The 13,022-nt window shown below is 46.4% G+C and overlaps 1 protein-coding gene across 1 annotated transcript in view; it reads left to right on the top strand.

Annotated features, from left to right (window-relative positions):
- Positions 1-8,579, top strand: part of hat1 (histone acetyltransferase 1) — a 36,043-nt gene extending 27,464 nt beyond the window's left edge. The window contains exons 10-11 of the mRNA XM_078209008.1: positions 5,890-6,006; positions 7,775-8,579. Coding sequence (XP_078065134.1) covers positions 5,890-6,006; positions 7,775-7,939 — 282 coding nt within the window. The 3' untranslated portion in view covers positions 7,940-8,579. The remainder of the gene's footprint in view (positions 1-5,889; positions 6,007-7,774) is intronic.
- Positions 8,580-13,022: the final 4,443 nt, after the last annotated feature.

Raw genomic sequence — 13,022 nt, forward strand, 5'->3', positions numbered from 1 at the left:
GGAAGGGCAGCAGATTTCCTTCCCTAAAGTACATTAGTGAACCTTTTGTACCACATGCCGGATGTTTGGCTATATATTTGGCAAGATATTCTGAAAATCCAGGTAGATTGCATCTATTAATAATGTCTTGTCAATATGTTCGAGACATAATTTGCAACAGGGCAGACTTGGTCCTTTTCTCATCAATTTTCTGTTCAATTACAACTGGAATACTGATACACAAGGAGTACAGAGAGAAAATAGAAGCAGGAATCAGCCCTTCGAGCCTGCTCCACCATTCATTATGATCATGGATGATCATCAAATTCAATATCTTGATTTCCACCCCCCCCGCCCCCAACCTTCCCCCAATCCCTTGATCCCTTTAGCCCAAGAGCTATATCTAATTTCTTCTTGAAATCGCACAACATTTTGGTCTCAACTACTTCCTGTGGTAGTGAATTCCAGTTTCACCAGACATTCTCTCTTCCACCTTCTTCTGTCAGGAAAATGATACAAAAGTGAGATCACGTACCAACCGACTCAAGAACAGCTTCTTCCCTGCTGCCATCAGACTTTTGAATGGACCCACCTTAGATTAAGTTGATCTTTGTCTACACCCTACCTGTAAATGCGATGTTACATTCTGCACCCTCTCCTTTCCTTCTCCCCTATGTACTCTATGAACGGTATGTTTTGTCTGTATAACGCGCAAGAAATAATACTTTTCACTGTATCCCAATACATGTGACAATAAATCAAATCAAGAAATTTCTCCTCATCACAGTTCTAAAAGGTTTACCGCTTATCCTCAAACTATGACCCCCATAGTTCTGGACTTCCCCACCATTGGGAACATTCTTTCTGAATCTACCCTGTCTAACGCTGTTAGAATTTTATAAGTTTCTATGAGATCCCTTCTCACTTTTCTAAACTCCAGTGAATATAATCCTAACCGACTCAGTCTCTCCTCATATGACAGACCTGCCATCCCAGGAATCAGGCTGGTAAACCTTCGCTGCGCTCCCTCTATAGCAAGGACATCCTTCCTCCGATAAGGAGACCAAAACTGCACACAATACTAGAGATGTGGCTTCACTGACACCCGATACAATTGTAGCAAAACATCCCTATCCCTATACTCAAATCCTCTCATTATAAGAACAAAGAAAATTACAGCACAGGAAGAGGCCCTTCGGCCCTCCAAGCCTGCACTGACCATGCTGCCCAACTGAACTAAAGCCCCCTACCCTTCCGGGGATCATATCCCTCCATTCCTATCCTATTCATATACTTGAAGTCACTACCGTATCTGCTTCCACTACCTCCCCTGGCAGCGAGTTTCAGGCACCCACCACCCTGTGTACAAAACCTGCCTCGTACATCTCCTTTAAACCTTGCCCCTCGTACCTTAAACCTATGCCCCCTAGTAATTGACTCTTCCACCTGGGAAAAAGCTTCTGACCACCCACTCTGTCCATGCCCCTCATAATCTTGTAGACTTCTATCAGGTCGCCCCTCAACCTCCGTCGTTCCAGTGAGAACAAACCAAGTTTCTCCAACTTCTCCTGATAGTTAATGCCCTCCATACCAGGCAACATCCTGGTAAATCTTTTCTGTATCCTCTCCAAAGCCTCCACATCCTTCTGGTAGTGTGGCGACCAGAATTGAACACTATATTCCAAGTGCGGTCTAACTAAGGTTCTATAAAGCTGAAACATGACTTGCCAATTTTTAAACTCAATGCCCCGACCGATGAAGGCAAGCATGCCGTATGCCTTCTTGACTACCACCTTCACCTGTGTTGCCACTTTCGGTGATCTGTGTACCTGTACACCCAGATCCCTCTGCCTATTAATACTCTTAAGGGTTCCGCCATTTACTGTATATTTCCTATCTGTATTAGACCTTCCAAAATGCATTACCTCACATTTGTCCGGATTAAACTCCATCTGCCATCTCTCCGCCCAAGTCTCCAACTGGTCTATATCCTGCTGTACCCTCTGATGGTCCTCATCACTATCCGCAAATCCACCAACCTTTGTGTCGTCCGCAAACGTACTAATCAAACCAGTAACATTTTCCTCCAAATCATTTATATATATTACAAACAGCAAAGGTCCCAGCACTGATCCCTGAGGAACGGCACTTGTCACAGCCCTCCATTCAGAAACGCACCCTTCCACTGCTACCCTCTGTCTTCTATGACTGAACCAGTTCTGTATCCATTATGAAGGCCAACATACCATTTGCCGCCTTTACTGCTTACTTTCAGCGACTGATGCATGACGACTCCAAGGTCTCATTGAGTATCCACCTCTCTCAATTTACACCCATTCAAATAATGATCTGCCTTCCTATTATTGTTTCCAAAGTGGATAACCTCACGTTTATCTACATTAAACTGCATCTGCCATGCATATGCACACTCAACCTGTCCAAATCACACTGAAGCATCTCTGCATCCTCCTCAGAGCTCACTCTCCCACCCAATGTAGTCTGTGTGAGTGTAGTCTGAACCTTGTCAGTTCCTCCAAAACTAGTATTACTTCTGTTAAACGTGGCATGACTTTAAGATGACACGATTTTAATAGGTCTTGGATGACAGCCTTGGCAATCCCATGCACTGCGTTCTTGTAAATTAATGAAAGCTGCTATTTTGTTTAATCTGCTGCATCAGACTGGCAAGTCATATAGATTGTACACTATCAGAACGTCAAAGTGGCTTCAGGAAAGATGGAGGCACTTGCTGCATGATCTTCATCCATGGACAAATACAAGAGAAATGTTGTGAATGACAGACAGGATTCTACTGTGCCATTGTTGACCTGACAAAGGCCTTTGACACAGCAAAAAGAGCGGTGTTGTGAAATGTTAGGTGTCCTCAGAGCTGTAAAACTTAAATAGCCGTTTCAGAATGGAATAATGGCCAGAATCGCTGTCCAGGATGTTGTTTGCGGCCAGGTTCCATAGAATCCCTACAGTGCAGACAGAGGCCATTCAGCTCATCAAGTCTGCACCAACTTTCCAAAAGAGCATCCTATCCAGGCCCCAGTGGAGACAAGGGAGAGATTGACAAAGATGTCATGGAGAAAGAGACAAAGGGAATGTAAATGGTGATGATCATGGCTAAGGAGAGTGCTGACTGGCACAGTAAGAGATCAGAATGTGTCAATGATTTGTTTACATTTACCCATCAGGCCCCTTTGCCATGCATCCTTTATAGAATTGCACCTTTTATATTGTCTCTCCCACAAAAGTACATCACTTCATACCTATCAGCGTGTCATTTAATTTGCCGTGTGCCTTTCCATCCCAGCAGCTTGTCCCGTTCTCTTGAATTCTCTCACTTCCTTCCTCACAGATTCCATGCTTGCAAATATTGTGTCGTCTGCAGATTTTGTTGTGCCCTTGCACCTGGGTTTAGGTTGTTAATATGTATCGAGGAAATCAGTGATCCTAACACACACCCCTGCGGAACCCAACTGTATCCTTCCCTTCAGTCCAAAAAACAACTGGTCTCCACTATATTTTCTAAACGGTGACAAAATTCATAATGCTAAAGTGCAAAGGGACTTGGGAGTCCTAGTCCAGGATTCTCTAAAGGTAAACTTGCAGGTTGAGTCCGTAATTAAGAAAGCAAATGTAATGTTGTCATTTCTCTCAAGAGGCTTGGAATACAAAAGCAGGGATGTACTTCTGAGGCTTTATAAAGCACTGGTTAGGCCCCATTTGGAGTACTGTGAGCAATTTTGGGCCCCACACCTCAGGAAGGACATACTGGCACTGGAGCGGGTCCAGCGGAGATTCACACGGATGATCCCAGGAATGCTAGGCCTGACATACGATGAACGTCTGAGGATCGTGGGATTATATTCATTGGAGTTTAGGAGGTTGAGGGGAGATCTGATAGAAACTTACAAGATAATGAACGGCTTAGATAGGATGGACGTAGGGAAGTTGTTTCCATTAACAGGGGAGACTAGGACGCGGGGGCACAGCCTTAGAATAAAAGGGAGTCACTTTAGAACAGAGATGAGGAGAAATTTCTTCAGCCAGAGAGTGGTAGGTCTGTGGAATTCATTGCCACAGAGGGCTGTGGAGGCCGAGACGTTGAGCGTCTTCAAGACAGAAATTGATAAATTCTTGATTTCTCGAGGAATTAAGGGCTATGGGGAGAGAGCGGGTAAATGGAGTTGAAATCAACCATGATTGAATGGTGGAGTGGACTCGATGGGCCGAATGGCCTTACTTCCGCTCCTATGTCTTATGGTCTATGGTCTTATATTTCACATCAGTCAGATAGTTTTGTATCCATACTGCCTCTGCCCCTTTTTATTCCAGGAGCTTTGACTTTGCCAGCAAGCCTTGCATGGTCTTATGGTACTTTACCAAACTCCTCTTAGAAGTCCATATACACCTCATCTACCCCCTCAAAACAACTCCAGCAAGTTAGTTAAGCATGATTTAACTTCAACAAACCTGTGCTGACTTCCCTTAATACAAAGAACAAAGAACAGTACAGCACAGGAAACAGGCCCTTCGGCCCTCCAAGCCTGTGCCGCTCCTTGGTCCAACTAGACCAATCGTTTGTATCCCTCCATTCCCAGGCTGCTCATGTGACGATCCAGGTAAGTCTTAAACGATGTCAGCGTGCCTGCCTCCACCACCCTACTTGGCAGCGCATTCCAGGCCCCCACCACCCTCTGTGTAAAAAACATCCCTCTAATATCTGAGTTATACTTCGCCCCTCTCACCTTGAGCCCGTGACCCCTCGTGAACGTCACATTTCCACATTTCTCCAAATAACCTAAATTGCATTTTTCCTTGTCACCTTTAAAGCTAAACTACGAGTCAAACTTCCCAGTGTAATGTGGAATAGTGACGTTTCCTCATTATCGGTTTTAACAGTGGAGCAGCAAAGCAGATATTCAATAAAAATCCCCATCTTCCACGCATTTGTGTTATTTAAAATTCCTTGAATATTGAACTGAGACTCGTGATCCATTTCAGTGCCGATAAAGGGGCAAAAAGCTGTCCATTTGAAGGATGCAATTTTCCAATAAAATCAAAAGAAAATTCCTGATTGACATTATCACATTTCATTGCAGTTTGAGCTCACTTTGCTGTAAGCTTTGTGCAGCATCACAGAAGGACAATACTCTGATTTTACAAGTGTGTGCCTATGTCTATTGCGGGACACTATCGCAATGCTTGTGACACCTAGTAGGTTCTGAGCACTAAACAGCCTGGACGCCCATGGGCTCCTACAAATGCACTTTTTCAGTTCAGCACTAGCATTTTAAGAAGAGAGAATTTGCATTTATATAGCACCTTTTGTGACCATAGAATCCCTACAGTGCAGAAGGACGCCCATCGCACCTGCGCCAACTCTCTAAAAGAACATCCCCCCCCCAACCACATCTCTAACCCTGTGCATTTAGCACGGCCAATCCACCTAACCTGCACATCTTTCAGACTGAGGGAGGAAACCGGAGCACCCGGAGGAAACCCACGCAGACACTGGGAGAACGTGCAGACTCCACACAGAGTCACCCGAGCCGGGAATCGAACCCGGGTCCCTGGCATTGTGAGGCTGCAGTGCTAACCACTATGCCACCCTTTCCCCAACAACTCCTACCAACCTTTGGCTTCACTCTGAGCCAATGTCCTATCTCTCCAGCGACATCCTGTTTGTGACTAGAATTTTCAAACTCATCTTTTATTGAGCAGCCTTCATTGGTATCACTGAGGGTTGTTTTAAAGCACTTGTTCGGCCAGGAGGTATGCTGGACTGGCAGGTACACAGCTCACCAAATTACCTGTTGCACCAGCTGTTGTGTTAAAATGTGGCTTTTTTTATCCCTCATTTGAGATAGTTATTTTAATTTTTGTTTAAAAACTCTTCAGCATCACTCGAGGCGAGTGTATGAGATCCTACGGCTGCGAGTGACCAACATGAGCGATCCAGCACAGAGTAGCGACTATCGACTGGATGTGAAACGCAGGCTTGCTATTCCTTTTAAGGTATTTGGAACAATGAGAAATTGGACTGGAACAGTGCTGGAGGGGGCGGCGTGGGGTGGGAAGGAGAGTCGACGTGGGGTGAGGGGCGGGGGGGGGGTAGGTGGGGGGAGTAGGGGCGCGGGGGAGTTGGCTTGGGGGTTGAGGTGGTCCTATTGGGGGGTCGGGGTGGGGGGGGGCAAATTCCCAGATGCTCAGTTACGTGTCCCTGACGGAGTTTGAGTGGAACTGCTGGCTGTCTGTGATGGGCTGACATCTCTTGTGGCATTTCCTCCATCTCATCATCACTTTCCTCTGAATACTTTCTTCAACAGCCCTTGACGCACTCAGTTGTTAATACGCAGTTAATGCTGTTTATCGCAAACAGGGTCAGGGTGGCACCTCGATGGACATTCTCTGGGCTTTTATAATAATCCTATTGATTTCCTGGTCATTTCCCCCCCTGGTGGAGCTTGTAAATCGCCAGATTTTGCTCAATTGCTTGTTAATGGTCCACGACCGTCAGCACTGTTCATAGAGGCCATTCAGCCCATCGAGACTGCACAAACTCTCTTGACTGCATATCTTACCCAGGCTCCATCCCTGCAACCCCACACATTTAGCATGGCCAATCCATCAAACCTACATATCTTTGGACACTCAGGGGCAATTTAGCATTGGGCAAACCACCTAACCTACACACATCTGGACTGTGGGAGGAAAGCAGAGCAAACCGAAGAAACCAACGCAAACACGGGGAGAACATGCAAACTCCACACTGACTGTCATCCAAGGCTGGAATCAAGCCTGGGTCCCTGGCTTCTATCTCAGATGATGAAATTAGTATGCTCATTGATTTTAATTAGCAGCCATTGATTGTTGTGAAGATGTGTCTGGCTGCAACCACATCTGGTTGTTACTGCCACATCCAGTTGTCTGCCCTGGGGTTGCTGCTTCTGCTGTATTTGTCTGCAGTCTTCCCTTGATACGCTCCAGCCCAGCCTCCTCCCAAACATTGTGATACCATGAACCTCATGATTCCTAAATATCTTTATTCTTTCATGGGATGTGGGTGCTCCTGGCAAGGCCAGTATTTAGGCCTATACTCCCTGGAATTTCGAAGAATTGAGGTGTAGAAGGGGATTGACAGGGTAGACATTGAGAGAATGTTTCCTCATGTGGGGCAATCTAGAATGAGAGGTCATAGTTTTAGGATAAGGGGTAGCAGATTTAAAACAGATGAGGAGAACTCAAAGGATGGTGAATCTGTGGAATTCACTACCTCAGGTGCTGGGACAGTGAGTAAATGTAAGGAGGAGATAGACCAATTTTTAATGATTAATGGGTTGAAGGGTTATGGTGAATGGGCAGGAAAGTGGAGTTGAGGCTGGATGAGATCAGCCATGATTGTATTGAATGGTGGAGCAGGCTGGAGGGGCTGAATTGCCCACTCCTCGTTCTTATGATTCTTAATGTCCATCCCTAATGACCCTTGAACTGAGTGTCTCACTCAGCCATTTCAGAGGGCAGTTGAGAGTCAACCACATTGCTGTGGCTCTGGAGTCGCATGTAGGCCAGACCGGGTAGACACCCCCCCCCCCCCCCCCCCCCCCCCAATTCCGCAATAATCTTTGCCACTGTTTGTGGCAAAGCTCCCTCTTCTACAAGAGCTATTTTTAAAAAAAACTATAAAGTGTTACTGGACCAAAACAATTACATTTCTGTGCCTGGAGAATGGAGATCCCATTCTGTCGGAGTTTCCTTACATTTCTTTTCTTTTAAATTCTGCCAGAAAAATAAGAAAGAAGCGACGCGTCTGTCCCGTTTGATGCCGGAAGATTGGCTTGCCCAGCAGGCAGAGATGAGTGTAAGCCAAGAGCAGGAGTACTTGGAGGAGACCTACCAGAGCACAGTGGAACAGTACCGACACATCCTGGAGCGCTTAGCACGAGTCTGAATTCATTTGCAAAGCTTCCTCTTGACGCAGGAATCTAGATTAGTTGACCGTGGATTGTAATATTGCTGCATTGTAGTCTATGGTCAAGAAACTCTTCCCAATCACAAGTAAATGGATTTCCATTGAAATTGGAGCACTTCAATCAATGTGAAGCCTTTCTCTGCTATTGCTTAACATCAATCAGACACCACTGCAAACATCAACATCTTTTTAAAATGTGTATATAGAAGCACTGTACTATATTTTTTAAAGACATTTACTCAATTTTACTTCTGGAAGCTTCAGCCATAATTAATGATCTTGGTGGGAGGCTCAGGTCAATCGACTCTCTGAAGATGATCACTTTAGCAGAGAAAGGCACTGCCCACTGGTTATGCTTCCTCCTGACATTGGATCAAAGCAACCAGAAGCATCAGTTTTAGCTAATCGCTGAACTCTCCGGCTCCCAGAATAAATAACTCGGTCAAGTCTTTGTTTTGTTTCACTATTTGGCCCTCGGAAAGATACATTTGCCACGCTCTTCTCGCGATCATCTGTAATCACCGCAATATCCTCGTTGGGCATTGCTGATACAATCATCAACATTGGAATTCATTCACCAACAATGTGCAAAATAAAATCTATATCATTTCAACCTAGACTGGTGGGGGAGAGTTATTGTGTCTCTGTTTTGTGCTGTAACAATGCTGGATGAAAGGAATTCGGGCAGTCTTGACCCAGTTGCTAGCGGGTGCGGTTTTTCTTGGCAGCAGTTAGCAACTTTCAGATGTGCATCTGGTGGGAAATGTCACATTGGAACAGTTTTCGAATGGTCTTTTGAGGATAACATTGTAAAGAGCATTTACTCTGCATCTATTCCTGCCCTGGGTGTGTTTGATGGGGGACAGTGTAGAGGGAGCTTTACTCTGTATCTAACCCCGTGCTGTACCTGTCCTGGGAGTGTTTGATGGGGGACAGTGTAGAGGGACCTTTACTCTGTATCTAACCCCGTGCTGTACCTGTCCTGGGAGTGTTTGATGGGGACAGTGTAGAGGGAGCTTTACTCTGTATCTAACCCCATGCTGTACCTGTCCTGGGAGTGTTTGATGGGGACAGTGTAGAGGGAGCTTTACTCTGTATCTAACCCCATGCTGTACCTGTCCTGGGAGTGTTTGATGGGGGATAGTGGAGAGGGAGCTTTACTCTGTATCTAACCCTGTGCTGTACCTGTCCTGGGAGTGTTTGATGGGGACAGTGTAGAGGGAGCTTTACTCTGTATCTAACCCCGTGCTGTACCTGTCCTGGGAGTGTTTGATGGGGGATAGTGGAGAGGGAGCTTTACTCTGTATCTAACCCTGTGCTGTACCTGTCCTGGGAGTGTTTGATGGGGACAGTGTAGAGGGAGCTTTACTCTGTATCTAACCCCGTGCTGTACCTGTCCTGGGAGTGTTTGATGGGGGATAGTGGAGAGGGAGCTTTACTCTGTATCTAACCCCGTGCTGTACCTGTTCTGGGAGTGCTTGATGGGAACAGTGTAGAGGGAGCTTTACTCTGTATCTAACCCCGTGCTGTACCTGTCCTGGGAGTGTTTGATGGGGGATAGTGGAGAGGGAGCTTTACTCTGTATCTAACCCCGTGCTGTACTTGTCCTGGGAGTGTTTGATGGGGGACAGTGTAGAGGGAGCTTTACTCTGTATCTAACCCCGTGCTGTACCTGTCCTGGGAGTGTTTGATGGGGGATAGTGGAGAGGGAGCTTTACTCTGTATCTAACCCCGTACTGCACCTGTCCTGGGAGTATTTGATGGGGACAGTGTAGAGGGAGCTTTACTCTGTATCTAACCCCGTGCTGTCCCTGTCCTGGGAATGTTTGATGGGGGACAGTGTAGAGGGAGCTTTACTCTGTATCTAACCCCGTGCTGTCCCTGTCCTGGGAGTGTTTGATGGGGGACAGTGTAGAGAGAGCTTTACTCTGTATCTAACCCCGTGCTGTACCTGTCCTGGGAGTGTTTGATGGGGACAGTGTAGAGGGAGCTTTACTCTGTATCTAACCCCGTGCTGTACCTGTCTTGGGAGTGTTTGATGGGGACAGTGTCGAGGGAACTTTACTCTGTATCTAACCCCGTGCTGTACCTGTTCTGGGAGTGTTTGATGGGGGACAGTGTAGAGGGAGCTTTACTCTGTATCTGACCCCGTGCTGGACCTGTCCTGGGAGTGTTTGATGGGGGACAGTGTAGAGAGAGCTTTACTCTGTATCTAACCCCGTGCTGTACCTGTCCTGGGAGTGTTTGATGGGGGACAGTGCAGAGGGAGCTTTACTCTGTATCTAACTCCATACTGTCCCTGTCCTGGGAGTGTTTGATGGGGACAGAGTAGAGGGAGCTTTACTCTGTATCTCACCCCGTGCTGTACCTGTCCTGGGAGTATTTGATGGGGACAGTGCAGAAGGAGCTTTACTCTATTACATTACCCTGTGTTATATCTGTCCTGGGGGTGTTTGATGACTGGGGTGGGGTGAGGGTCGTACCCTCCAAGGATGGGTGCCCCAAAAATGCCAGCAGTGGGCAGTGTGTGAATGTTGAAGGTGAGAGGGTGGTTCTGGATATTGAGGATGGGAAGGGTGGGCCTTCGAGGGGGTTGCCGAATTTCTGGGAAGTTCAGAAACTGAAGGGACTGGGTGCAGTCTGGCCAGCCGAGGGCATCACCCTGGCCACTGAGGAGGGCAAAGAGGTCCTGGCACTTGGTAAGTAGTTGCCCTTGGTAGCAGGGAGCATGGCTGGCCAGAAGGAAAGCTGTAGTTGGCAATTGAGGCATAACCAGGAAACTCTGCTGTTTATACCACTTGCCATCAGAGGTATTGGAAGGATTTACAGGCGGATCATCAAACTCTTTGGCCACACTTGTAAACACATGTTCCGTGATGAGACTTGAACTCAGAGCTTCTGGTCAAGAGGTATGGATGCTGTCCATTGCGCCACAAGCCCTCCCAGCGATTCCAATAGCTGCTCTTAGAAATGTCATTGTGACCGATGATATTGGCATGACTCATGCGAAGGTTTTTTTTCCTTGCAGCATCTGTTGAATGAGCATTTGAGGGGTTTCGCTTTGGTTCCAAAATAAAGTTTTAATTTTCCTTTTGTGTTTCCAAAGAGAGAATAGACTATTGTCTGTACAAAAGTTCAAATTGAAAAAAAAACCCTTGGACTATTCCATTTCCTTTTTTTTTGCAAATCAGAAACTGCACTTGCAAGATTAAAAATGTTTAATATTGAATATCCAGAAATAAAGTGAACTCCGATACAGTCTGAGTCCATCATTGCTTCAGAAATGACCTTCCTTCCATCATGGGTGGTACAGTGGGTAACACTATTGCCTCACAGCACCAGGGACTAGGGTTCAATTCTGGCCTCTGGTCACTGTCTATGTGGAGTGTGCACTTTCTCCCTGTGTCTGCGTGGGTTTCCTCCGGGTGCTCCGGTTGATGTGTGGGTTAGGTGGATTGACCATGATAAATTGTCCCTTGGGTATTAGGGGAACTAGCTAGGATAAATGCATGGGGTTATGGGGATAGGACCTGGGTGGCATTGTGGGCGGTACACACTCGATGGGCCAAATGGCCGCCTCTTGCATTGCAGGAATTCTGTGATTCTATCAGGTCAGAAGTGGGGATCTTCGCTGATAACTGCACAAGGAAGACATTATTATTCGAATGGGTCTAAATTGAGAGGTGGATACGCGACGATACCTTGGAGTCCTTGTGCATCAGTCGCTGAAAGTAAGCGTGCAGGTACAGCAGGCAGTAAAGAAGGCAAATGGTATGTTGGCCTTCATAGCGAAAGGATTTGAGTATAGAGAGAGGGATGTTTTGCTGCAATTGTAGAGGGCGTTGCTGTGGCCACACCTTGGGTATTGTGTGCTGTTTTAGTGTCATTTTCTGAGGAAGGATGTTTTTGCTATAGAGGGAGTACAGTGAAGACTAATTCCTGGGATGGCAGGTCTGTCATATGAAGAGAGACTAAGTCGGTTAGGATTATATTCACTGGAGTTTAGAAGAGTGAGGGGATCTCAGAAACTTATAAAATTCTAACAGTGTTAGACAGGGTAGATTCAGAAAGAATGTTCCCGATGGTGAAGGAGTCCAGAACTAGGGGTCATAGTTTGAGGATAAGGGCTAAACCTTTTAGAACTGAGGTGAGGAGAAATTTCTTCACCCAGAGGATGGTGAATGTGTGGAATTCACTCCCACAGAAAGTAGTCGAGGCCAAAACGTTTTGTAATTTCAGGAAGGAATTAGATATCCCTTGATCCCTTTAGCCCCAAGAGCGATATGAGGGGGAAGGGGGGAAATCAGGATATTGAATGTGATGATCGTCTCTGATCAAAATGAATGGCAGAGCAGGCTCGAAGGGCCTACTCCTTCTAATTTCTATGTTTCTATATATATATATGTTCAATACCATTCGCGACTTCAGATACTGAAGAAGTTCATGTCCAAATGCAGCAAAACCTGAATAATATCCAGGATTGGGTTGACAAGTGACAAGTACCATTCGTGCCATACAATGCCAGGTAATGACCATCTCCAACAAGAGAGAATCTAACCATCTCCCCCATGACATTCAAGAGTATTACAATCGCTGAATCCCCCACTGTCAACATCCTGGGGTTACCACTGACCAGAAACTGAACTGGACCCAGCCGTATAAATTCTATGACCCCAGGTCAGAGGCTGGGAATCCTGCGGCAAGCAACTCACTTCCTGACTCCCCCAAAGCCTGTCCACCATCTACAAGGCACAAGTCAGGAGTGTGAGGGAATACTCTCCACTTGCCTGGCTGAGTGCAGCTCCAACAACGCTCAAGAAGCTCAACACCATCCAGGACAAAGCAGCCCCGCTTGATTGGCCCCCCCATCCACAAAAATGCACTCCCTCCACCACTGATGCTTAGTAGCAGCAGTGTGTACTGTCTACAAGATGCACTACAGCAACTCACTGAGGCTCCTCCAACAGCACCTTCCAAACCCACGACCTCTACCATCTAGAAGGACAAGAGCAGCAGATACCTGGGAACACCCCCACCTGGAGATTCCCCTCCAAGTCACTCA

This window comes from Mustelus asterias (assembly GCF_964213995.1).
Source record: "Mustelus asterias chromosome X unlocalized genomic scaffold, sMusAst1.hap1.1 SUPER_X_unloc_8, whole genome shotgun sequence".
Lineage (NCBI taxonomy): Eukaryota > Metazoa > Chordata > Chondrichthyes > Carcharhiniformes > Triakidae > Mustelus > Mustelus asterias.